At 39.8% G+C, this 28,000-nt stretch overlaps 1 protein-coding gene across 1 annotated transcript; it reads left to right on the forward strand.

The window, feature by feature from the left end:
* sgpl1 (sphingosine-1-phosphate lyase 1) lies at positions 1–28,000 on the forward strand. Its single transcript, XM_060926077.1, has 14 exons — positions 1–122; positions 9,399–9,564; positions 10,132–10,199; positions 14,856–15,003; positions 16,130–16,209; positions 16,384–16,512; positions 20,489–20,577; positions 21,444–21,552; positions 21,643–21,741; positions 21,877–22,023; positions 22,200–22,438; positions 22,544–22,690; positions 22,787–22,907; positions 26,074–28,000. Exons 1-14 carry the CDS (start codon positions 111–113, stop codon positions 26,236–26,238), a joined length of 1,719 nt encoding a protein of 572 aa, XP_060782060.1. The 5' UTR covers positions 1–110; the 3' UTR covers positions 26,239–28,000.

The following is a 28,000-nucleotide window of genomic DNA, read 5'->3' on the forward strand; positions in this document are numbered from 1 at the left end:
GTCTCCCGTCACACCACGCACACAAAAGAGCTCACCAGTTGCCTTTTAGCGAAGACTTCTTTAGGCAGTAGAGGCGTTTGTTTTCTCTCCACCAGCCCTTGAGGAGCAATATGGACTACACGGTAAGTGTCTTTTATTAGTACAGTTTGAGTTTATTAGTTTCAAAACACCCAGAGTACCACATCACATCACATCTAAACAAACCTGAGCAGGGGCTGGAACTCATCTCATCACTAACCTGGGCTTTAGGTTGGTTTGACTTGTCGGCTTTTATAGCCAAAGGGATGAGATATACTCGGTGTTTATGTTCTTACAGAGCGGTTTGTTTACTAAGCTTTCAAGCTGTGAAGTCAGTTCCTGATACAGCAAAGTACAGAGCCATTAAAATCCCGAAAGGTGATTGGTTTTTATCTTGTATGCACGAGATCAAGTCAAGTCAACTTTATTGTCAAATATGCTGTACGTGCCCGACATACAGCACAGATGAAATATCAGTCCTCTCTGACCCACGGTGCAAACAGGCAATGCAATAAATAAAAATAGAATAATTGAAAAAAAAAACCAAACAATATAAACAGTATAAACACTCTAGATAGGAACTAGACATAGTAGATGATTATCTTCTGCGTCATTTACATAAATTGTATGCACAAGATAATAAATAAATAATCGCCTTTAGGGGCTTCATATGAAAGTGATTCAAGTCTTTTTTTTTTTACTTTGAAGAATAAATACATGTTTGTTTTTGTTATGGCTGAAGCTCAGTAATGAGCCATGTCTTCTGAGCTGTCAACCAGGCAGTGCATTTCTCTCTGTATGTGAAGTTAAAAGTGCCTTCTGAGAAAAAAGGAGCTAAGCAGTCCAGTTCCTTGTTGATGTGGATGTACCTATACTGTGTATAAGTTACCTTTTAAAGGTGCATGTAGTGTATCTTTAAATCTTTACTGTAAAAAAAATTATGGTTCTTTATGTATTTTAAATAGGCCGGCACGGTGGTGTAGTGGTTAGCGCTGTCGCCTCACAGCAAGAAGGTCCGGGTTCGAGCCCCGTGGCAGGCCGGTGAGGGCCTTTCTGTGTGGAGTTTGCATGTTCTCCCCGTGTCCGCATGGGTTTCCTCCGGGTGCTCCGGTTTCCCCCACAGTCCAAAGACATGCAGGTTAGGTTAACTGGTGGCTCTAAATTGACCGTAGGTATGAATGTGAGTGTGAATGGTTGTCTGTGTGTCAGCCCTGCGATGACCTGGCGACTTGTCCAGGGTGTACCCCGCCTTTCGCCCGTAGTCAGCTGGGATAGGCTCCAGCTTGCCTGTGACCCTATAGAACAGGATAAAGTGGCTAGAGATAATGAGATGAGATGTATTTTAAATAATACTATACTACTGTATATCCATGTTTCCAGGTAAAAGATACACACGAGGTTAAATTAATAATAATAATAATAATAATAATAATAATATGTCCCCTTGAGAGTACAACCTCAATAACAAGTAAAGGTACAGTTTAGTATTACTTAACCACCGTAGTACCGTTTTAGTATTATTACACCATCATGGGCAGCACAGTGGTGTAAGTAGTTAGCACGGTCGCCTCACAGCAAGAAGGTTCTGGGTTCGAGGCTGGTGGGGGCCTTTCTGTGTGGAGTTTCCTCCGGGTGCTCCGGTTTCCCCTACAGTCCAAAGACATGTGGTTAGGTAATATGGGATGACCTTGGGCTGAGGTCCCCTTGAGCGAGGCGCCTAACTCCCAACTGCTCCCTGGGTGCTGTTAGCATGGCTGCCCACTGCTCTGGGTATGTATGTGTGTGTGCTCATTGCTCACGTGTATGTTCACTGCTTCAGATGGGTTAAATGCAGAGAGGAATTTCACAAGTGTGTGATTGAATAAAGTTGTGCTTTCTTTCTATTTATTCTATTGTAGAGGCCATCCTCTATACAACCGAGGTGATGTAGCAGAATCTGTCCTAGCTTGGTTTAGTGTGTGCAAAAATATTGAGCTTTGAGACAAACTGATTAGTTTCAGGCTGCTAGGACTGTTATGTCAGCATCACACTGTTTTTATTTATGCTTTGTCAATTTTTTTTTTTAATTATTCACTTTTAGTCATTTCTGCAGGTGTGGTGAGGGAAATTTCCCACTGAAACACTTCATTGTGTGCTTCTCCATCAGGAAACTCGGTGTATGCTACAAACATACAGGAAGTGCTATTATTACCAGTATACAATGAAGTCAGTGGGCACATCTACTTATACTGCACGGTTTCACAATTTCACAGGCTAAGTCAGGCCCTCGTGATTTTATGTAATGCAGTGGTTTTGGCCTCTTTTGTTAGACACAGATTCATGTCTGTTATACAGAAATAAAGCGATACTCTACTCTAACATGTAAATCAAACACAAAGGGCATCTGTGAAGTTCTTGTTTTGAGCAAAGGAAAATTAGAAAGTGTGTTTGTGTACATAAAGCCTGACATTTTATCTTCTTTAAACATGCAAAAGGCACAAAGCATGGTGTTAAATTAAGTTTGTTCATTGTCTTTCTAGAAATATGATCTCCTTTCAAACTCAGCAAAGATTTCCTTGCTTGGGGAGTTTTGCAAGGGTGAAAATAAGCAATGGTATTTGTGTCTGCAACATCTCATCTCATTATCTCTAGCCGCTTTATCCTTCTACAGGGTCGCAGGCAAGCTGGAGCCTATCCCAGCTGACTACGGGCGAAAGGCGGGGTACACCCTGGACAAGTCGCCAGGTCATCACAGGACTGACACATAGACACAGACAACCATTCACACTCACATTCACACCTACGGTCAATTTAGAGTCACCAGTTAACCTAACCTGCATGTCTTTGGACTGTGGGGGAAACCGGAGCACCCGGAGGAAACCCACGCGGACACGGGGAGAACATGCAAACTCCACACAGAAAGGCCCTCGCCGGCCCCGGGGCTCGAACCCAGGACGTTCTTGCTGTGAGGCGACAGCGCTAACCACTACACCACCGTGCCGCCCCTGTCTGCAACATAATGGGAGAAAATTTTGATCTTGTAAAAAATTTCCCAACTTGTTTAGTTGTCCAAAATCAGCAGTGCTATCTTGAATATGCAAGGGGAAATGTACTTATTCACCATAAAAAAAAAAAAAATCTATATATGTATTAAAATGGCATCTCATTGTATACGTGTGTGTGTATAAACTGAGTTACCAATATACTGATTGGGGGAAGAAAAAAAAAGCACGGGTTGCCTTGCCTTGCTAACAGTGTTGCCTGTCATGTGAGCTAAATTATATGTACAATACAGTGTGTTGAACAATGCTGTTTTTCCTTTACCTTTTGCCCTCCTAAAGATAACGTAATAGCCTGTTTATTACCAGTGACAGTACAGTTTCTGAGCTGATCTGTTTTGTGAACCAAAGGAGGCATGACAAATCCACTTTTTTTGGGCGGGGAGAGATAATTGTGTCTTTATGGGCACATTTATTTGGATAATTTAAAAGCCCGTTTGAGGAAAGTATGCCACAACCAACCCGAAAACTAGTTCTGTGGCAGCATGTTAAATTTCACAAGAGAAGATACCTGGCTGGTTTCATCTCTTGTGTTGGCAGTTCTGCCTTGAAGACTAAATGCTGGTTTTATGAGGAAAGAATATTAAACCTACACCTGTAAATAGGTATTTAGGGAATTGTGGTAACCTCATGTTCATACATAACGTCTGTTTTTGGAGACTTTTTTGAAGTCACTGTGCTAATTCATCCTAGCCAAGAGTTTTTGTTGTTTTCTGTGACCTGTTTAACCGCTTTCTCATCTTGGCTCACCGTGTCAAGCTTGTCAGAGTTTATACTTCTGTTCACTGGGTGTGGTCTTGGGTAGGGAATACAACAACTTCAGGACAAAATTTCTCTCATACAGTCCTAAAAGTAACGTGTGATTTGAGAAAGAGTTCCATTTTTGTTGAGTGTGTGAAAGTGCAAAGTGGTGTTGTACTCCTGGATGGAGCCACTTCATCAGTACGCATTTTTTTTTCCACTAGAAAGATGATCAATATGGCACATTTGAGTTGTAAAACCTGGTCTCTTGGCGATACCCGACCATTATTGCTTGTTTATTCACAACGCCAAGTATCTCCAAACTAGGAGTAGCTTTTAATCCCAATAGACTGCTGAACGAGTCGTTCTGATAATACATTTTATGTGATCTTGTAATTCCACACCCGTTATTTCTAAACTTCTTCTAATTTGATCAGATATCTCATTAAGGGCAAGTCAGCCATGGTTATTCAGGATAACACTATGTGCTGACATTTTTTTTTGATTCAGCTATTATCAAAGTGGGGCTATCTTAGATATTTTCTAGTGAACTTTCAGCCTAATTTACCAGCATTATCTAGCATAAGGTGTGTAAAGGAGATAGGCATGGATATGACAAAGTGCAGCCTTTATAAAAGTCTTCAGGTCTACGTGTGTCATTTTAAAGTAAATATAAATATGTATATCTTTCATTATATATCGGTAAATTCTTGTCCTTTAAAAAACAAAAGCAAAAATGTTATGAGAAAAATACCCACTGGATTTTCATAAATGCTCTTGCATATTTTCTGTGTGTAGGTTTGCGTGTGTATGCTGTATAATTTCTGTTTCAGTTGGATATTGCACTGTCTGTTCAGTCGGTCAGAGGTCCTTGATAATTGATAAGAAACAGCAAAAAAGTGTCGAATAGGACGATGTCAGGATTCCACCGGACTGTCTACTATTGTTAGAACTTGTGGAGGTGGAGATTATCTTGTTACTATTTTACATATGTAGTCTTTAAGATGATATAATGTAATCCACTAAGGTGACTGATGTTAAAAATGTATCATTATAGCAACAGAGCCAGTTTCTTGACTTCTCAGGTGCTGCCCACTACTCTGCTTTTAAAATTTGCGTTCCTAGTTTAAAACGAGGCGTATGTTAACAAGGAGTGAAAGCAGACGAAATGTTTCAGAGCATTCACTCATTTATTCATTAATCTTGAGTAACAGCTTTATCCTGGTTAGGTTCATGGTGGAACCAGATCTGGAGCTTGAGGCAGGGTTACACCCTGGCTGGGATGCCAGCACCATTTACAAAATCCGGACGAGTCACGGAATACGGGTTGACAGAAAATTGTGTGTGTGTGTGTGTATAATATATAAAAATACAATATAAAGTATGGATGTGATATTTTCCATGAAATATCAATAGTAAATTAATAAAGTAAACACATAAATGCAGGTAATATTTTAATTATGAACTTTGGCAGTCCAAACATTTAATTGTTTTAGATTTCTTAATTTGTTTTAAGAAGTTGAAATTGAAGACTTTGGTTTAGTTCGTTCAACATGTCTCCCATGCCTAAAATAACACTAAGATCAGGAAGAGTTGCAATGAAATGAACAAATCTTTTGTCTTCATATGCATTCGCTTGCAAATTTATAAGGGCATCTTTACTCTGCCTTTTTTTTTTTTTTCTCTCTCTTTGAGGGAATGGATTTGACAGACATTCCGTGGCATGTCCATGATTTCCGTCGCCTTTTCTGCGGCTATAGAGATCTTGCAGTCACGTGACCGGAAAGTACACAACCGCCATCTTGTCGGTCAAAAACACCGCTGAATACTGCTGCACTCGTGTACAGAATAGATCAATTTCAACCGACGGACTACACGGCTCATTTTTCTAATGAACAGATAACTAGATACATGTCTAAAATAAATTATCTACAGATTAGTGACCCTTATGGCTTACCGGACGGAGTTTTCACGACCGGATTTTGAACTGCCAGCGGAATACCCAGACGTGTATAATTACCTCATTAACTTTCCCTCGCTGTTCAGTGGTGAAGCACTGCATGCTTATAAATCTCTGGACAGTTATCTTTACAGAAATTCAGGATTTGTCAGCGACTCAGATGTGGCATCTTGTAAACAAGAATCCTCATTGGATGGGTAAGTCACTTAAGTATTACTAGTACTGATACTAAATGCACTGACCAGCCGATTATAGAATAAGGTAATTCCAGCTGTAATTCCAAATCGTCCGTCTTGTTTACATGGATCTGGCGTTGGTGAGGTAGAGGCTTAGCAGTGGAGGTTTGAGTGGCTGTTTTCTGAGCTTAGTCAACAGGCCGGCTCTGCAGCCTCGCTTTTGCTTCCGCTCCCGGCGCCACCTCCTTCGCTTTGCTTCCGATAACAATCCACGGAGACCCCGCTGGTCTCGCTATCTCGTCCGGAATGTTTTTTCTCGTCCGGAATGTTGTGCATGCGATGGAAATCGCTACAAACCGTCATTTTCTGCTGGAAACCCATGTCCAGTAAGTCCATACGGTTGTAGTGGATATTGAAGTCCGGTACAGACGAACAACACGCAAAAATACACACAAAAAACATAAAAAACGTGCACAGGTAGGGAGAGCTTGTAGCCGCAGCCGTTGTAGTAGAATTGTATATAGTAGGGTTTTCCAGAAGAAAAGGTAGAAGCAGAAGTAGAAGTAGAAGGCGGAATATGGCGTTTGACCGACAAGATGGCGTCTGTCACAATCTGGATCGGCTGTGATGTCACATGCAAGTGCTCCATACGGACTCTTTGTATAATTTATTAATACTTCGATCCGTGTTGCTTTTTATCGTCTCGTCCATCTTTTTAATGACAGAAGGCTTTGGTTTTGCGGATACTTTTTGTTTGCTTTATGCAATTTCCGTGTGCCTTCGATTTAGCTATAGATTAGTCACTGACGTAATGTAATACTGCAATGTTCTTAAAGTTTGGTGACAACAGGACGAAAACTTCTTTTCAAACTACTTTTCTACATCAGCCTTTGGGTGAAAGATGTAAACTTCACCCCTTTTAGCAAAAATGGCATTTTGGAGTTGTTCTCTATATATTATTAGATGTTCCACATCTCTTATCAAAGGGCTCGTCTGCCAATTAGGTAGTATTGTCTCAATTTTATCTGGTGCTTCTACCTCCGTCATGTAGCTACCATTGGCAGATAACGTCACCTTGGAGACAATCTCTGTGATGTCGGTGTCATTTGTTCCGTAGACTCGTAGCAACGTCCGTAAAATTAACCATCAGTGATATGTCACGTTTGAAATCCGTAATCTACTAAAACCAGTGGTGACTGGTGGCCTTTGAAATAGGAGAAGCTCAGTTTTAGGTCTCTATAATAAAAATTTTCAATTATTTGTCAATTTGTTGTTATTTATATGTGAATTCTGCCGTGTTCTACTCTGACTGTGCCAAGTGAACTTAAGCATGCACATGAACTTAAGTGTTCCTTGTTTTTCTCATGCCTTTTGTATGTCTTGTCAAAGTTGGCCAAATCTCCAAAACCCATTTTTGACCAAATAATACATCCCTGGGATGATCTCATTAAGAGACAAGGCCAACAGTACATTCTCTTGATCAAAGCACTCCAGGGGTTGAAATTAACTTTTGAATGTACTTGCCCTCAGGGCAACCAACCCCCAAAATTTACTTGCCCGCATGCATGTATCAGTTGCCCTACTTTTTTGCAGGTTGACTGGGTAAGTAATTTGCATAAAAAGCAATCTGGATGTATATTATAGAGTATGCAATAAAATATTTCAACTTGTTTTGCCATTGATTACTGATTGATAGAAATAAAGTTATAACACTCATGTGTTTGGTGTTTATTTCATCATGATGAACAGTAAAACAACTCGGTATAACTACTAGTATCTTCTATTAAACATGTTAAACAGTCAGAAAACATCATGTCATCATGGTCAAGTGTAACTGATCAAATCAGAATTAAAAATCAGTCCAAAAAGACGCTTTGTTCATTCTAGCCTACGTGACAGTGGCGCCTCGTGTGAATAATCATATCATCATGTAGCGCCATCTCGCGAATGGAAGCGTCAACTACCACAACGAACCAAAGTCAAGGACAAACGAAAGAGAAGACGGGAAAAATAAAGTTTTCGTTCTGTTTCTGTTAGGAATCACAACAACTTAATTTTTCTTGGTAAAATAGACATTCAAACACAGTTGTCCAACGGACAACTAGTGATAATTTTATTGTTGCCCGAGTATGAGAATGACTTGCCCATGTCCATCGGTACATGCTTAATTTCGACCCCTGCACTCCCGGTTAACCAGTTTACTTTGTCATACCAAAACAGCTGAAATGAGCGACTGTGTCTCCCTGACTTTTGAATCAAATCGATCTTGGGCATTGATCTGCCCTGTTTAATTTTGAGCCTCTCCTCATCAGGAAGAGCATCAAATGTCTTCTCCAAAATCAGGTTGACAACATTAGCAGCGTTTGCCATTTCGCACCCCTAACAGCTAGCTAGCTGGCTAGATTTCCCCTCCATTGCCTGGCTTAAAATAAACAGCCTTTACTGAACCGAAACGAAAGCCAGTAACAAACTCTAAATTTACAAATTTATTTACAGTATATACAAATGGAAATAGGAACTGTATATTGATAGGAAGAGAATGAGCAGCAGCTAGTCTCACAACTTCTCTTGCCAACGCTGTCAGTCACATGACATTCAAGAGATTTTAGTTTTTCTAATCATCGTACAGAAGCCCAGCGTCCAGTCCCACCTTACTGTCAGCTACTCGCCATAGACCACCAGTGAAGCCAGGCATCTGGAAATTACATTTTAAAAGTATATTGTCCAATAAATGTCTAGCTTTGCTGTACTAAGATCAAAGCATATCCTGTAGTGGCATTAAACGCTGAGCATCACTGGGTTTTCAATGGGTCGTGCTTCCACAGGCTTCTATGGGGGGGGGATCATGCTATCGGATTATGACGACTATCCAGAAATAACTGCTGAATGAACTAGCCATAAAGCTGAGCACTTTCTAGCACAAAATATCGATTTGAAATAAGAGAGCTGAGTAGTGTAAATACATACATGTTTAACAAACTTTTTTACGTGACATTACAGGGAAGCCCAGCTTCCTGTAAAGTCTTGGAGCATTCGCCTCTGACTGAAACATCCCTGACCAATCCGTAAATTACTAGCGTCCGTATTAAAATTCATAACCACGCCTGTATTTTGTGTTCCTTTTTATTATATGTCCATAGTCCGTGACCTATCTGTATTTTGTCAACCACCAGATGCCAGTCCATCACAAGGCACCATTCACACCTAGGGGCAGTTTGGCATAACCAGCCCACCTGCCTACATGTTTTGGACAGTGAGAGGGGGCTGGAGAGCCCTGAGGAAACCCATACAGTCACAGGGAGAACAGAAATTCTGCACAGAGAGGAACTCAAACTCAGAACCTGTGATTGTGGAGCTGTGAGGGGGACAATGCTACTCGCCAGAATCAGAATAGGAATCATTGTACTACTGTGCTGCTGCACCTGAGTTGCTCTCGACACACTGTATTGCTCGTTCTGTTTCCAGAGTGCTTTAGAGGTGTATAAGGAGATGCTCCTGCTGTACGGTGAGGAGTTTAAGCACTACATTAATTCGAGGTGTGCTGGTTTGGAGCCATGGCAGATCATCGCGTCAACGTTAGTGTCTACCCTTGCAGCAGTGTGGCTTAAAGGTTTCCTGTTTCAGAAAGAGAGTAAGTAAATCTATCAGGTCAGTTTACTAGTGGAATTGTCCATAAAGGGTTCCAAGAAAATTTTATAAGACTAATTTGATAGATTAGTGTCAAGTCTTGACTAAGTCTAGACTTTCAACAGATGGTGGGGAGGGGAAGAAAAAAAAAGGGACTCCAGTCAGCATTTATCTGGATGATATTTGCATAATTTCTCTGGGCTGTATAATCACCACATTATGCTTCATGTTCAGCATTTTCATTATGTTGTAATCGACGGATAAGCTTGTCATGTAACATCATTGTATAGCAGGACATTACTTAAGCAAATTCTTTTAATCGTTTTTTTTAATGGAAAAAAACTAATTCATGAATGTAGTAGTTGCACTGAGGGGCTGTTGAAATGGTTGCTGTATATACTGTAATATCTATAATAGTATGTCTCTATATCTGTATGCCGATATTCAGAGTCATTATATTAAACCTTCAGACTCAACACTTCTGTTTTTTTGTTTTTTTTTTAAAGGGTGTTCAAGCAAATCTGTCCCTAAAATATGTCACATACTCTGCTGTTTTTCTGTCTGTCTGCAGGTCTGCTGTCTAGAACTAAGAAGCAATGCTTTCGACTCATCAGAAAAATCCCATTTGTTGGTGCATCAGTAAGTGCTTTGTGGTTCTTTTTAATGCTTCCCTAAAACAGGTTTCAAGGTCTTCCTTGTTGTTCCTCTAACAGATTCTGACTCATCCCCGTCAGTATGTATCACGAGTGAAACTTTTTGACGCAGTTTATATGATGACTCTGGGATATCAGAATGTTATCTGGGTCATCAGCTGCTTTGAAATATTATGTAGCTACTTTGTTGTCCTGTCCTTAGCTTAGTAGAAAACAGAGACTGTAATTTCATCATCACAAGTTTAACTGTAGTATCATTTAAAGAATTGTTTAAGTTTGTAGAAGTTTAGGGATATCGGTTCTACATGCAGTAGTCACATTTGTACACTTAATGGCCAAAAGTATGTAGATACCTGACAATGATATCAATATGTTGAACATCCCATTCCATAGTTGGTGCCTCTTTTGCTGCTATAGAGATCTTGCAGTCACGTGACCGGAAAGTACACAACCGCCATCTTGTCGGTCAAAAACATCGCTGAATACTGCTGCACTCATGTACAGAATGGATCAATTTCAACCGACGGACTACACGGCTCATTTTTCTAATGAACAGATAACTAGATATATGTCTAAAATAAACGATCTACAGATTTGTGACCCTTATGGCTTACCGGACGGAGTTTTCACGACTGGATTTTGAACTGCCAGCGGAATACCCGGACGTGTATATTACCTCATTAACTTTCCCTCGCTGTTCAGTGGTGAAGCACTGCGTGCTTATAAATCTCTGGACAGTTATCTTTACAGAAATTCAGGATTTGTCAGCGACTCAGATGTGGCATCTTGTAAACAAGAAAATAATCCTCACTGGATGGGTAAGTCACTTAAGTATTGAGTATAGCACTGACCAGCCGATTATAGAATAAGGTAATTCCAAATCGTCCGTGTTGTTTACATGGATCTGGCGTTGGTGAGGTAGAGGCTTGGCAGTGGAGATTTGAGTGGCTGTTTTCTGAGCTTAGTCAACAGGCCGGCTCTGCCTGCAGCCTCGCTTTTGCTCCCGGCACCGCCTCCTTCGCTTTGCTTCCGATAACAATCCACGGAGACCCCGCTGGTCTCGCCCGGAATTTTTTTTTTTTTCTCGTCCGGAATGTTGTGCATGCGATGGAAATCGCTACAAACCATCATATTCTGCTGGAAACCAATGTCCAGTAAGTCCATACGGTTGTAGTGGATATTGAAGTCCGGTACAGACGAACAACACGCAAAAATACACACAAAAAACATAAACGTGCACAGGTAGGGAGAGCTTGTAGCCACAGCCATTGTAGTAGAATTGTGTATATAGTAGGGTTTTCCAGAAGAAAAGGTAGAAGTAGAACCAGAAGTAGAAGGCGGAATATGGCGTTTGACCGACACGATGGCGTCTGTCACAATCTGGATTGGCTGTGACGTCACATGCAAGTGCTCCATAGCAGCCACCCTCTTTTGGGAAGACTTTCCACTAGATTTTGGAATGTAGTTGCTGGAGTTTTTGCCCACTCAGAGCATTAGTGAGGTTGGGCACTGATGTTGGGAGAAAAGGACTGGTGCACAGTTGGGTCAATCCATGTGAAATCATCAGAGGCCTCGCCACTGACCATCTCAGATTTGCTTCATACTTTCTGGAAATATTGTCAGTGTGCCCAGTAAATAGTGTACAAAATTTTAGGCTTGTACCTTCATTAGTTTCTGAGATATAGGGGCTTAAAGGGGCATGGCCCCAATTTCACTGTTAAAACGTGTGCTACAGAAAATGGACCTAACTTCCATAAGTCATTACTTTTAAACTATTCATGCAAGATACATGAAATTTTCAAAGATTGTTCTTCAATGCCAGACGCCTTTAAATACTAAAATAGAAAGTTCACAGTTCAATATTTGCCAAGTTATGGTTTGCTGAATGTCATAAAGTGCTTTGGAGCAGTTTTGACGCCCCATATCTCCACGTTAAAACACACCAGATCTTTCAAATTTTCTTATTTATTACTCATGTTATAGTACTCTTTAGGCAACTAGGTATGTGTTCAAAAGAAATCAAACTTTGATTTATTAGGCTTTAAAAAAAAAAACCAAACCATTTTGCGCCTATAATTCAAATGCATATTACAAATGTATGACAAGGTCTACCATAAAAACAATTATACCACTGGAAAGAGCTTGTTTTGATTAGCAAATGCACAAAATATGAAGTTGGTACCCTAAACCAAACTATAAATATTAAGGTATCAAGTACGGCATGTTTTGCAATAGACGGAAATGCTGTTTTAAGGCGTATAATCTACTAGCAGACAAACTAGCAAAACATCATTTCATTGCCAAACACCAGAGTGGATATTTGAAGAATTTGAAGAAAAATCTGTCAGCGGATGAATGTATTATGCTTTTGGATTTTGCCGAAAACTATTAATTCTGTGTACAGGATTCTGCCCAGGGATACCACTGGGACAACAGCCAATGCACTCTTCATCCATTTGCAGTGTACATTAGAGCAAAGAATGAAGATGGTACAAAAGTAACGAAATGCATCTCTATCTGCATAATAAGTGACTGCTTTAAGCATGATACAGTGGCCGTGCGTGCATTCTTAAAGGTTTTACCATATGTATGCCATTTACATCCTCAGCTGAAAAAGGTCATTTACTTCAGTGACGGATCAGCAGGCCAATACAAAAACTATAAAAAAAAAAAAAAAAATTCACAAATCTAATAAAGCATGCAGACGATTTTGGACTTTTGGCAGAATGGTATTTCTTTGCCAATTCTCATGGTGAATCACCCTGTGATGGTATTGGAGGCATTGTAAAGCGGTCAGCAGCTCGAGCTAGCTTACAGGCAGTCACGAGTGATCACATACTAACCCCATCTGATCTGTTTTTGTGGGCAGAAAAACATATCAAGAACATCCATTTCATCTGGGTTGGTACAGGGGAAGTCATGGAGAGTGGAAAAGCATTGGAGACAAGATTTTCAAGGTCAGCTACTATTCCTGGAACAGGAGATAACCACTCATTCGTTCCAATCATGTCCAACCAGCTGCAGGTCAGCAGGGTGTCAGGTGGTCCTCGCTTCATTGTGGATATGAGTGGGAATCGGCCACAAGTAATGCATAAAACCCCTGTTAAATCAGCAGTCTCTCTGGCAGATAAAATTCCTGGTAAATATGTTGTATGTTTGTATGACAGACAGTGGTGGATAGGTAACATTCGTGCATTATCAGAGGAGGAACAAGATGTACAAGTAACATTTATGCATCCTCATGGTCCCTCTCAGACTTACAGCTGGCCCAGGAGAGAGGATAACTGTTGGGTCCCTTTGGTGCATGTCATGAAAATCATTGATGCCCCACTTACATCAACTGGCAGGCAGTATAAACTTCCATCTGATGTGGAAAAGCAAATCAATACACTGTTTAAGCTCTTCAAATAAAGTATTTTTAAGGTTATTTTTCCTACACTGTAGGTTTGTAATTGTATTGTAATATGCCTTAAAACAGCATTTCCGTCTATCGTAAAACATGCCATACTTGATACCTTAATATTCATAGTTTGGTTTAGGGTACCAACTTCATATTTTGTGCATTTGCTAATCAAAACAAGCTCCTTCCAGTGGTATAATTGTTTTTATGGTAGACCTTGTCATATATTTGTAATATGCATTTGAATTATAGGCGCAAACTTTTTTTGGAAGCCTAATAAATCAGAAAGTTTGATTTCTTTTGAACACATACCTAGTTGCCTAAAGAGTACTATAACATGAGTAATAAATAAGAAAATTTGAAAGATCTGGTGTGCTTTTAATGTGGAGATATGAGGCGTCAAAGTTGCTCCAAAGCATGTTTATTTTTATTTATTTATTTATTTTAATGATTTTCAGCAAGCCATAACTTGGCAAATATTGAACTGTGAACTTTCTATTATAGTATTTAAAGGTGTCTGGCATTGAAGAACAATCCTTGAAAAGTTCATGTATCTTGCATGAATAGTTTAAAAGTAATGACTTATGGAAGTTAGGTCCGTTTTCTGTAGCACGCGTTTTAACAGTGAAATTGGGGCCATGCCCCTTTTTTAAAGCCCCTATATCTCAGAAACTAATGAAAGTACAAGCCTAAAATTTTGTACACTATTTACTGGGCACACTGACAATATTTCCAGAAAGTATGAAGCAAATCTGAGATGGTCAGTCGTGAACATTTTTCTAAATCTGCTGACTTGGGGTGGAATTACCCAGTTGCTGTTCCAATTCATCCCAAAGATATTCAGTGGAGTTGAGGTCAGAGCTCTGTGCAGGCCACTTAAATTCTTTGACTCTAAACTTGGTAAACCATGTCTTTATGGACCTCGCTTTGTACATGGGGAACTTGTCATGGCGGAACAGGTTTGGGCCTCTTAATTTCAGTGAAGGGAAATTGTAATGCGACAGCATACAGAGACATTCCAGACAATTGTGTGCTTGAACTTTGTGGCAACAGTTTTGAGAAGTCCCGCGTATGGGTGTAATGTTCAGGTGTCCACATACTTTTGACCATGTAGTGTGCATTATTTGCACAAAACGAATAATCCTGTTCATCTCCAAGCCACTCTGAATGGATCAGCAATGTGGGTGGTGTATTTGTTGATTTTATTTATTTTTATTTATTTATTTTTCTGTCTCTTTGAAGATTCAGAACCAGCTGAACAAGGCTCTGGATGACATGTCAATGAGCCTCTGCACGTTAAAGGAAGGAATGAGCTACACAAAGTGCCTGCCAGCACAGGGCCTCGCACACAAACAAGTCCTAGACAGCATCAGGCAGTACCAGACACTAAGTGAGTCAGTTCTGCCTGTTCCATGTTGGGGCTCGATGTAAAATATTGATAGAACACAGTATTTAAATGCTTAGTACCTTAAACTGGTTTTACACTCTACAGTTACCAGCCACAGACAACAATCAAACATCATGAAAATGAATTGGTCTTGAGTCTAGATCACACTCTTAGAACGCATAATGTGGCATGTTCACCAGTGGCCAATTTTGTGCCCAAAGGCAGCCCATGACAAAGTTTTGGCAGTGTCAGAATTTATTTATTTATTTTAAATTCAAATCTTAGTGTGACAATGCTCATCTAAAAGCCACCAACAGGAGGGCAGTACAGGATGACACGAAAACAAATGGCACAGCTGCAAATACAGTAGCAGCAATAGCGAAATGTAAACGCAAACATGCTCACTTTTGAAGAACGTTTCTGTTTGTATGATCCCCGTAAGCAGAATCTTCATCTCATCTCATTATCTCTAGCCGCTTTATCCTGTTCTACAGGGTCGCAAGCAAGCTGGAGCCTATCCCAGCTGACTACGGGTGAAAGGCGGGGTACACCCTGGACAAGTCGCCAGGTCATCACAGGGCTGACACATAGACAACCATTCACACTCACATTCACACCTACGGTCAATTTAGTCACCAGTTAACCTAACCTGCATGTCTTTGGACTGTGGGGGAAACCGGAGCACCCGGAGGAAACCCACACGGACACGGGGAGAACATGCAAACTCCGCACAGAAAGGCCCTCGCCGGCCACGGGGCTCGAACCCGGACCTTCTTGCTGTGAGGCGACAGCGCTAACCACTACACCAGCATGCTGCCCCAGAATCTTCATATGCAGATCTATTATTAGAGGATCTTCATCATGTAACCTTGACCTGGAGAACATGTTATTGCACAGTCTAAAGAATTTGGCTAAGATTTTCTCTCAATCATTTCATACAGTGTGATGAGTAAAGTGTGTGTGTGTGCGCACTTTATGTTGCTAAAAATTATTTTCAGTAAATGAAAAAGCAGTTTCATTTTAAACAAAATTGCATCCCTTTACAGAATCTTTACTGGTTCCCAGTGACTCTGTGGATTACTTGGTGGATACTCACAGATGACCTAAGAATATTTTTTTGTTGTTTCAGATGAAGTGCAGTGGTCCAAAGGCAAGGTTTCAGGGGCAGTGTACTGGGGAGATGAAAAACTCACAGATCTTCTAGTGAAGGTGCTGGGTTATTTAATAAGTTTTTGATTAATTTGTGGTTACAAGCTACTAAATTAAATGATTCAAGGCATGATTTGATCAAATTCCATTTTGTTTAAGTGTTAACATGGGGTTTATGGGTAACATTAGAGTATGTTGATGATGGGCCTCTTTATTCTCTTTATTATTTACCAGGTGTATGGTGAGTTTGCTTGGAGTAATCCCCTCCATCCGGACATCTTTCCTGGAGTGAGAAAGATGGAAGCAGAGGTAGTGCGGATGACATGTTCTCTCTTCAGTGGTGGACCTGAGTCATGTGGCACAGTAAGCTGAATTTTAATGAAAAACTTGATAAACCATTTTTTGATTTGTAGCCAAATGTTCAATTCCAAAGTCTTACGGCTGTGTGGAAAAGTTTGTACTCCTCTTGGTTTCTGGGTGGAAAATGACCTTCAAACACCAACTTGTTACAGTTCATCTATACATGTACTGTATGGAGCACTTGCATGTGACGTCACAGCCGATCCAGATTGTGACAGACGCCATCTTGTCGGTCAAACGCCATATTTCCGCCTTCTACTTCTACTTCTGGTTCTACTTCTGCTTCTACTTCTACCTTTTCTTCTGGAAAACCCTACTATATACAATTCTACTACAACGGCTGCGGCTACAAGCTCTCCCTACTTGTGCACGTTTATGTTTTTTGTGTGTATTTTTGCGTGTTGTTCATCTGTACCGGACTTCAATATCCACTACAACCGTATGGACTTGCTGGACATGGGTTTCCAGCAGAAAATGACGGTTTGTAGAGATTTCCATCGCATGCACAACATTTTCCGGACGAGAGAAAAAAAAAAACATTCCGGACGAGATAGCGAGACCAGTGGGGTCTCCGTGGATTGTTATTGGAAGCAAAGCAAAGGAGGCGGCGCCGGGAGCGGAAGCAAAAGCGAGGCTGCAGGCAGAGCCGGCCTGTTGACTAAGCTCAGAAAACAGCTACTCAAACCTCCACTGCTAAGCCTCTACCTCTCCAACGCCAGATCCATGGTAAACAACACAGACGATTTGGAATTACAGCTGGAATTACCTTATTCTATTCTATAATCGGCTGGTCAGTGCTATACTCAATACTTAAGTGACTTACCCATCCAATGAGGATTCTTGTTTACAAGATGCCACATCTGAGTCGCTGACAAATCCTGAATTTCTGTAAAGATAACTGTCCAGAGATTTATAAGCACGCAGTGCTTCACCACTGAACAGCGAGGGAAAGTTAATGAGGTAATTATACACGTCTGGGTATTCCGCTGGCAGTTCCATATCCACTGACACGGTCGTGAAAACTCCGTCCGGTAAGCCATAAGGGTCACTAATCTGTAGATCGTTTATTTTAGACATATATCTAGTTATCTGTTCATTAGAAAAATGAGCCATGTGGTCCGTCGGTTGAAATTGATCCATTCTGTACACGAGTGCAGCAGTATTCAGCTGTGTTGTTGCCCGACAGGATGGCATCTGTGTACTTTCCGGTCACGTGACTGCAAGATCTCTATAGGTTTCTGTTTAGAACCTATACAGTTCTGGCCAGGACTCCCTGGCAGAAGAGATATTGTATCTCAATGGGACCTTCCTGGAAAAATAAAGGCTAAATTAAAAAAATAATAAGTCTAAAAGCACAATACAATGTTTTTACTTATTTTTCCCTATTATAAACCTATTACAATATGATTTTAAATATGTATCCAATTTTTATTAAACTCAAAAATTTGTATCCTCATTGACATGCTGTACACAATTCATTTGAATGTGTCCGAGTCAAAGTCTTCCGTAAAGCATTAAAGATTCAAACAAACAATCTAACTCTCAGCAGTTTGTACTGAAGTTACTAGTCAATAGGATCAGGAAAATGGCTTTCCCAAGACCTAAAAACAGAAAATATTGACCTTTCACAGAACTGCAGAGGGATATGAACAGAGACCAAGGTTATGTTGAAAATCCTAATTTGGCAATGGAAGGAACTAGATCCAAAAACTCTTCCAAAGAGTAGGAAAAAAACCTGACACTGCCCATTAATTAAAAACAAGCAGGAGGTGAGCTGAAACTGGGAGATACAGTGGTGCTTGAAAGTTTGTGAACCCTTTAGAGTTTTCTATATTTCTGCATAAATATGACCTAAGTCCCAAAAGTGGATAAAGAGAACCCAGTTAAACAAATGAGACAAAAATGTTATCCTTATTTATTTATTCAGGAAAATGATCCAATATTACATATCTGTGAGTGGCAAAAGTATGTGAACCTTTGCTTTCAGTATCTGGTGTGACCCCCTTGTGCAGCAATATCTGCAACTAAACATTTCTGGTAACTGTTGATCAGTCCTGCACACCGGCTTGGAGGAATTTTAGCCCATTCCTCCATACAGAACAGCTTCAACTCTGGGATGTTGGTGGGTTTCCTCACATGAACTGCTCGCTTCAGGTCCTTCCACAACATTTCGATTGGATTAAGGTCAGGACTTTGACTTGGCCATTCCAAAACATTAACTTTATTCTTCTTTAACCATTCTTTGGTAGAACGACTTGTGTGCTTCGGGTCGTTGTCTTGCTGCATGACCCACCTTCTCTTGAGATTCAGTTCATGGACAGATGTCCTGACATTTTCCTTTAGAATTCGCTGGTATAATTCAGAATTCATTGTTCCATCAATGATGGCAAGCCGTCCTGCCCCAGGTGCAGCAAAACAGGCCCAAACCATGATACTACCACCATTGTGTTTCACAGATGGGATAAGGTTCTTATGCTGGAATGTAGTGTTTTCCTTTCTCCAAACATAACGCTTCTCATTTAAACCAAAAAGTTCTATTTTGGTCTCATCCATCCACAAAACATTTTTCCAATAGCCTTCTGGCTTGTCCATGTGATCTTTAGCAAACTGCAGACGAGCAGCAATGTTCTTTTTGGAGAGCAGTGGCTTTCTCCTTGCAACCCTGCCATGCACATGATTGTTGTTCAGTGTTCTCCTGATGGTGGACTCATGAACATTAACATTAGCCAATGTGAGAGAGGCCTTCAGTTGCTTAGAAGTTACCCTGGGGTCCTTTGTGACCTCGCCGACTATTACACGCCTTGCTCTTGGAGTGATCTTTGTTGGTCAACCACTCCTGGAGAGGGTAACAATGGTCTTGAATTTCCTCCATTTGTACACAATCTGTCTGACTGTGGATTGGTGGAGTCCAAATTCTTTAGAGATGGTTTTGTAACCTTTTCCAGCCTGATGAGCATCGACATTTTTTTTTTTTTTTTTTCTGAGGTCCTCAGAAATCTCCTTTGTTTGTGCCATGATGCACTTCCACAAACGTGTTGTGAAGATCAGACTTTGATAGATCCCTGTTCTTTAAATAAAACAGGGTGCCCACTCACACCTGACTGCCATCCCATTGATTGAAAACACCTGACTCTAATTTCACCTTCAAATTAACTGCTAATCCTAGAGGTTCACATACTTTTGCCACTCGCAGATATGTAATATTGGATCATTTTCTTCAATAAATAAATGACCAAGTAAAATATTTTTGTCTCATTTGTTTAACTGGTTTCTCTTTATCTACGTTTAGGACTTGTGTGAAAATCTGATGACATTTTAGACCATATTTATGCAGAAATGTAGAAAATTCTAAAGGGTTCACAAACTTTCCAGCACCACTGAATATGTAATTGTAGAACTTTGCACGGGTGGGTGGAGCACAGAAGTACGGCAAGCCAGAACTGAGTTTCCAAAAACTTGAACACTTTTCAGCGTTTTTCACTCTCCCAGACACTCAGACGCGCGCACACATTATCAGCCGTGTGGTTGGGGAGAGAGCTCTCTTTCTCTCCTTATATCGGGCGTGGTCGCTGGGAAGACACACAAACACAGGTTAATTGACATCAGGTGTAGTGATTCTGCCACTTGCCTTCCCTGACTCTGCCCTCCGGTCACAGACTGATGCTTGATCACGCCCCCACTGCCACAGTAATGCTAATCTTGAGGCAGAAATATTCAGTCAAATGCTTTTTCTAGGGAAAACAGCACCTAGTACAAAAATTAGCTAGTGTATTAAATTGCAAGACTTTGTTTGTACTGTCACTTTCAGAATTATAGATGCAGATACAAATATTTCTGTAGGGTTTTTTTTGGGGGGGCGGCTCATCTTCATCTAAAATATGGCTATTTTAATTAAACAGAAACCCAAACATATGTCATTTCACAGCACACATATAAACATGTAATCAATCTGCTTTGTGTGGCTTGTGTGTATATCTAGGTCACGTCTGGTGGAACTGAGAGCATTTTGATGGCCTGTAAGGCATACAGAGACCTGGCTTATGAGAGAGGAATCAAATATCCAGAGATGTATGAGGTTTTATAACCACAAAAAATATTTCCAAAGGTTTTTGTTTGATCCTGCATAGCACATTTTTAATGAAGTCATGCTGTTTATTCTGTAAATGTGTGGCAGCTTGGGGAAACTCTTCACATGGTGATATATTTTAACATTTTCTGCTATATGAAGTTATGAAAACTTTTTTTTTTTAGGCAAGCTTGAGGTAAATTTTATGGATGTATCATAGCCTTATTTTTGTCTTTTTTACTTTAACGATAACTGTCAAGTCTTACATCTGTATTGAAATAACTGCTGACTACTTAAGTGAGGGTGTTTTTTTTTTCTTTTTTTTTTTCCTTAACTATTGATTACATTTTCCCATTTTAATAAGCCTTCGAGAATTAAGAACTTTTTGTTGCTGCCATCTCTACAATGAAAGCCAGGAAATAACACTTAGCTAGCAAGTTAGCAAATATAAAATAATCTAGTATTGTAATTGCAAAAAAAAAAGCAGTTTAGGGTTACTGGCAGACTGACTTGCGTTAATTAAACTGCCTTCTGACCTAAAGCGATCTTTGCAGGCCAAAACCATAGGCAAAGTAAATCAATTAAATCATTATGACACTGGATTGTAGTGAATTTTATTTATGGTTTCTTAAAGTATAAGGTGTCAAAGCATGCTGTTGGTATAAAAACCTAATTTTTCTTCATTTTTGGCTGTTTTCCAGCATTCACTTATACAGTAGCTAAATCTGACCGATTTTCCCAGGCGGCCACACAAATGGTGCCTCATCAAATGTCTTGATATACAAAATCCTACAGAACTGTTCCAAAGTTAAAATAAAAGGGGTTACTCATAACTACATCTATGTTCTGCTAATTGTCCTTGTTGCAGAATTGCACCAGTAAGTGCCCATGCAGCATTTGATAAGGCAGCACATTACTTTGGAATGAAACTGATTCATATACCTTTGGATAAGAAGACCATGAAAGTCAATGTGAAGGTACAGTTTGACGTGAACGTTACAAACGGATAGACTTCAAACTTTTATAATCAATAATCATTAGATCGTTTTTACTTTATTTCGATCTAGGCCATGAAGAGAGCCATTTCTAAGAACACAGCCATGCTGGTGTGCTCTGCTCCTCAGTTCCCTCATGGGATCGTGGACCCCATTGTGGAAGTGGGGAAGGTAAAAATGCATCTGATTTTCAGATAATGCTATAGGTTGTCTCATTGCAACTATCACCACGTTATTTAATACATGTTAGATGTTGCACACATTTATGAAATTTTAGTTAATTTTTAACCCTTTTTTTTTTTTAAGTTGGCAGAAAAGTACAACATTCCCTTCCATGTGGATGCCTGCTTGGGTGGGTTCCTTATCGTGTTCATGGAAAAGGCTGGATTCAAGCTGGAGCCATTTGACTTCCGAGTTAAAAGTGTTACAAGCATTTCAGCAGACACACACAAGGTCAGAAATTAAAAATGAGTGAAAGATTACATTTACATAATTCAAAAGCCAAAATGAGAAATGAATAACAATGTCCCAGTTAACATGTAACATGATTTTTAGCATATTTTTTTGGCTTTTGATAGAATTTGCCCAACATGTTCCTAAACTTTTAAGGTTTGATTTCTTCTTTATAGTATGGCTATGCACCCAAAGGCTCCTCAGTGGTGATCTACAGAGACAAGAAATATCGCCACTACCAGTACTTTGTAGCCCCTGATTGGCAGGGAGGAATTTATGCATCTCCGTCGATAGCTGGCTCTCGGCCTGGTGGTATCATCGCTGCCTGCTGGGCCACTATGATGTATATGGGAGAGAATGGCTATGTGGAGGCCACCAAGAAGGTTGTTCAAACAACCCGCCTTATTGCAGCAGGGTAAGACGGACAGGATAAGCCCACATTATTGTTTCAATGTGTGATCATTGCATTATCAGTATATATTGGTGAATGAACTGACTTTGTACTGGTTTTCTTTTGTAGCATCCGTAAAGTGGAGGGACTGTTTGTGTTTGGAAACCCAGAAATCTCAGTGGTGGCCTTGGGCTCCGATGTATTTGATATCTTCCGTTTATCCAATGCGCTCACATCAAAGGGCTGGAATCTCAATACTCTCCAGTTCCCGTCGAGGTGAAGCCACTTTGACAACATTAATCAAGAGGTTATCTGTGAAACTAACAAACTTGCTTTTCTGTGTATATCTTACCTCTGTTTGTCTGTTCACAGCATCCATATTTGTGTAACTATGCTGCACACACAGCCTGGTGTTGCAGAGCAATTCATCAAAGATGTAAGGGAGGAAGTAGCAATAATCATGAAAAATCCAAAGGAGAAGACCACTGGAATGGTGAGATTAAACATCATATGTTTATAAGCGTTTTACTACGTAGAACTGGCATTCATTTTAGACACTAAAACATGCAGTGTTTCTGGTAGCATTTAAAGTTTAACTGGTTCTGGAATAAAATGTCTAAAATCTGTAAGTAGAGCCACGTATCCTAAAGAACACGCAGTACTGTGTGATGTTACTCAAAAGTTCCCATCTTTATTCATGGCTCATAAAAGGCCAATCCTGAGAACAGCGTTGACCTTTGAAAAGAACCCAATGAAGTGTCTCTGGTTAAAGAATGAAAGAAATACCAGATGTTGAATAATTACAGGGCACCGGTGCAGCAAATTTATTTTCACCCATCTGACTAGTTTAATCAGGTATCAGGGTCTTATCCCACAGAGCTGTTGAATGTTTGCTTCTGACTGATCAAGTGTCGATTTTAATTTTCACTAACAGCACAGTTCTGACAATAGTTGAACTGCAAGGACAATCATAGGTTTATATTAATATTTTTGTTCAAATACATTCTTTCTATAGGTTACAGCTTACAAAATATTTGTGGTGGATGATCTACAGTGCCTTGAAAAAGTATTCATACCCCTTGAACTTTTTCACATTTTTCCACCTTACAACCATGAACTTTTTTTTTTTTATTGAGATTTTATGTGATAGACCAACACAGAGTAGCACATAATTATGAAGTGAAATGAAAATGATAAATGGTCTTCAAAATTTTAAACAAATAAAAATCTGAAAAATGTGGTGTGCATTAGTATTCAGCCCCCTGTACTCTGATACCTCTAAATACAATCCAGTGCAATCAATTGCCTTCAGAAGTCATCTAATTAGTTAGAGTCCTACTGTGTGTAATTTACTCTCAGCATAAATACACTTGTTCTGTGAAGGCCTCAGTGGTTTGTTAGAGAACACTGAAGAACAAACAGCATCATGAAGACCAAAGAACTCACCAGACAGGTCAGGGATAAAGTTCTGGAGAAGTTTAAAGCAGGGTTAGGTTATAAAAAAATATCCCAAGCTCTGAACATCTCAAGAAGCACTGTTCAATCCATCATTCAAAAATGGAAAAAGTGTGGCACAACTGCAAACCTACCAAGACATGGCCGTCCACCTAAACTGACAGAGCGAGCAAGGAGAGCACTGGTCAGAGAAGCAGCCAAGAGGCCCATGATCACTCTGGAGGAGCTGCAGAAATCCACAGCTCAGGTGGGAGAATCTGTGCACAGGACAACTATAAGTCGTACACTCCACAAATCTGGCCTTTTTGGAAGAGTGGCAAGAAGAAAGCCATTGTTGAAAGACAGGCATAAGAAGTCCCGTTTGCCAGAAGCCATGTAGGGGACACAGCAAACATGTGGAAGAAGGTGCTTTGGTCAGATGAGACCAAAGTTGAACTTTTTGGCCTAAATGCAAAGCGCTGTGTGTGACGGAAAACTAACACTGCTCATCACCCTGCACACACCATCCCCACTGTGAAACATGGTGGTGGCAGCATCATGCTATGGGGATGCTTTTCTTCAGCAGGGACAGGGAAGCTGGTCAGAGTTGATGGGAAGATGGATGGAGCTAAATACAGGGCAATCCTGGAAGAAAACCTGTTGGAGGCTGCAAAAGACTTGAGACTGGGAAGGAGATTCACCTTCCAGCAAGGCAATGACCCTAAACATACAGCCAGAGCTACAATGGAATGGTTTAGATCAAAGAATATTCATGTGTTAGAATGGCCCAGTCAAAGTCCAGGCCTAAATCCCATTGAGCATCTGTGGCAAGACTTGAAAATTGCTGTTCACAGACGCTCTCCATCCAATCTGGCTGAGGTTGAGCTATTTTGCAAAGAAGAATGGGCAAAAATTTCAGTGTCTAGATGTGCAAAGCTGGTAGAGACATACCACAAAAGACTTGCAGCTGTAATTGCAACAAAAGGTGGCTCTACAAAGTATTGACGCAGGGGGGCTGAATACTAATGCACACCACATTTTTCAGATTTTTTTTATTTGTTTGAAATTTTGAAGACCATTTATCATTTTCGTTTCACTTCACAATTATGTGCTACTCTGTGTTGGTCTATCACATATAAAATCTCAATAAGAAACTTTTAAGTTCGTGGTTGTAAGGTGGAAAAATGTGAAAGTTCAAGGGGTATGAATACTTTTGCAAGGCACTGTATCTATCTCTCTCTATAAAGTTTTATATAAAGTGTAATTGTTTTTATATAGTGAAGTTCTGACATTTTTATTTGGAGACTGGAGTTTCCAGTGTTAGTATTTTGTAAGCATCAGAGGGAAGGCTGTTCCTTTTCAATTTTCAGATTTAAAAAGGATGGAGGGCTTTGAACTGTATGTTTTGTCATCAAAACTTCAAGACACATTTTTGTTTTGGGGGGAGAAGAGAAGTTGATGAGAGAACATCTGTTCATAGCTTTTAAACTATATGGCCAAAAGTTTTTGGACACCTGACTATCACACCCATATATGCTTACTGAACATCCCATTCCAGATTTAGTCCCCCCCTTTGCTGTTGTAGTAACCTCCCCTTTTCTGGAGCAGCTTTCCACTAGATTTTGGAATGTGGCTGTGGGGATTTGCTTTTTCAGCTACAAGAGTATTCATGAGATACAGTCAGCATTCCAGTTTATCTCAAAAGTGTTCAGTGGGGTTGAGGTCAGGGCTCTGTGCAGGCCACTCATGTTCTTCCAGTCCAAACTTGGCAAACCATGTCTTTGTGGAACTTGCTTTGTGCACAGGGGTACTGTCATGCTGGAACATGTTTGGGCCCCATAGTTCCAGTGAAGGGAAACTAATGTTCTAGCACACAGACATTCTATACAATTATCTGTCCACCTTTTGTAGCAATAGTTCGGGGAAGACACACAACAGTGTGATGACCAGGTATCTACAAACATTTGGCCATATAACAGGAACAAACTTCACCGATGTTCCACAACATTAAACTAGAACTATAAAAGGATTTTAAAAAATTGTGGTCTGTTCTATTATAAACAAAATATTTTTACTGTCAGAACATTGCTGTGGTATAAGAGGAATAAGACACTTTGTGGTGCATGGGTTATTTACCTTTAGCAGCACACCCCATTGTTTTTTATTCCTTATTTAATTGTATAAGGTAAAAAAAAATTTGCTAACAAATTAAACTCTGTGTTTAGGGAGCAATCTATGGCATGGCCCAGTCCATCCCTGATCGATCAATGGTGACGGAGATATCGTGCGGCTTCCTGGACTGCCTCTACAGCACTGAGGTTAAAAAGGTCCAAAAAAACCACACCACCAGCAAGAAGAACCACATGAATGGGAACTCTAAAACACACTGAGTCTAGTGTGTAGTCACTAGTCTGGTGACTGCTAGGGTCTGTGCCTGCAGCTGCCCATGGGCTGCTCATCACATTTACATACTACTTTTTTTTTTTTTTCGTCCGTCATTTCAGTCACTCATTTACTTATTTCTAGTTAACGCACAAGCCATATAACCCCATTCACTTTGGGCATTTTCTTCAAGGTTATTTACTGTAGGTAATTCCTGTCCAAAAAGTCTGTGGTATCAGTCAGTGCAGAAGGTTCAGGGACTGTTAGTTTTTTGTCTTTTGTTTTTTAAAGTGTGTTTAGCTTCCATTTCTGATATATGGGTCTATTGACACTTCTCATGTATTTCATGTTCCTCCAGCCATATTGCTGGAGGTAAGTACTCCAGCTGAGCTCTCAGGTTTTCACATTCAGAATCAAGTTTATTGCCAAGTACGTTCTCACATACAGGGAATTTTGTTTTGGTGAATCATTCATTGCGATTTAAGTACAGTAAAACCTCCCAACACCTTTATTGCTAACTGCAAACTGTCTTTCAGACGCCCCCCCATCACAGTTCAGTATATTACAGTTCACATTTCAGACTACAGTTAATGTCACAGATAATGGTCTCATGCAAGCAAAACAGTAACTTGTTTTAAGTCAAGAAGCTTTTAATTTCGAGTCCGTTCTTTGTGCTGGTGATCACATTCAGATAACTGCAACCTTAATGTTACAGAGTAACATGAAACTGGACCGAGCAACATTTTTTAGTTTTTCTTGTAATAAATATTTCCAACATCATCTAATGAAACTTGAAGTACTACTCAGGTGTACCTAAATAACAACTTTTGGTTTTTGCTAATGTTAGAATTTATAATAATTTCTAATTAATAGGTTGTTTAAAAAAATTTACATTATAACTGAACTGAAAGCAAATTAGAAGATTCAAATTAGATTAAAAATCTACTGGCCACTTAATACAATGATAAATTGTTTGAACTCCTTGGGAGATGGTTGGGAGGAGATGATGTGTTTTTTTTTTTTTTTTTTTTTTTTTAAGCCCTTAATATTGGGAGCAATTTTATTTACTTCTCATCCCAGGAGGATACATGTGTAATAAATAATTGCTGTTAAACTTCCTGAGCTGTAAAAAGGGAAAGGAGCTCTTGGATCAGTAATGAGACGACAATGACATGGTACCACTGAATCATGACTGCAGACCTCATTGGCTGTTGAATTCTGTATGTATTCATAATGTTTGTGACCACTATGTGTGTGTTTTGTTTTTGTTTTTTTTTAACATTATGCATCACTAATATAGGGTCTCATATTTCAGTAATGTAATTATTTTTAAGTGTATTTTTTTTTTTTAAATGTCACAGGGCTACAACTGTTTTTAACATAATATTGAGATTAAACCGTTGATGTGCACAGTCCCACTACTTTGTAATAGCAAGACAGTTTTTAAATCTTATTTTCCTATTCAGTATTTTATTTTATAACTAAAGCGGTTGTCCCTTTGCCACCACAGAAACATTTTAAAGGCAGTGAGTCTAGTAATAGTACTACCTAAAAGTGAGGTACCTTAATTTTTGAAAGCTGGAGTATCCATTGATTTTCTGTAACTAAAGACCCACATAGTTCATGTGTTATGTCTTTTCTGACAGGCTCTAGTGTTGGTGCAGTGTTTAGAGCCGCCTCAGGGAGAGGGCCTTTTCCACACCATACCAAATCCACTTACCATACTACCCTGTTCCTGCAAAAAAAATAAAGCTATATTTTGAAAATCCA

The sequence above is a fragment of the Neoarius graeffei genome, chromosome 7, assembly GCF_027579695.1.
Source record: "Neoarius graeffei isolate fNeoGra1 chromosome 7, fNeoGra1.pri, whole genome shotgun sequence".
Classification (NCBI taxonomy): domain Eukaryota; kingdom Metazoa; phylum Chordata; class Actinopteri; order Siluriformes; family Ariidae; genus Neoarius; species Neoarius graeffei.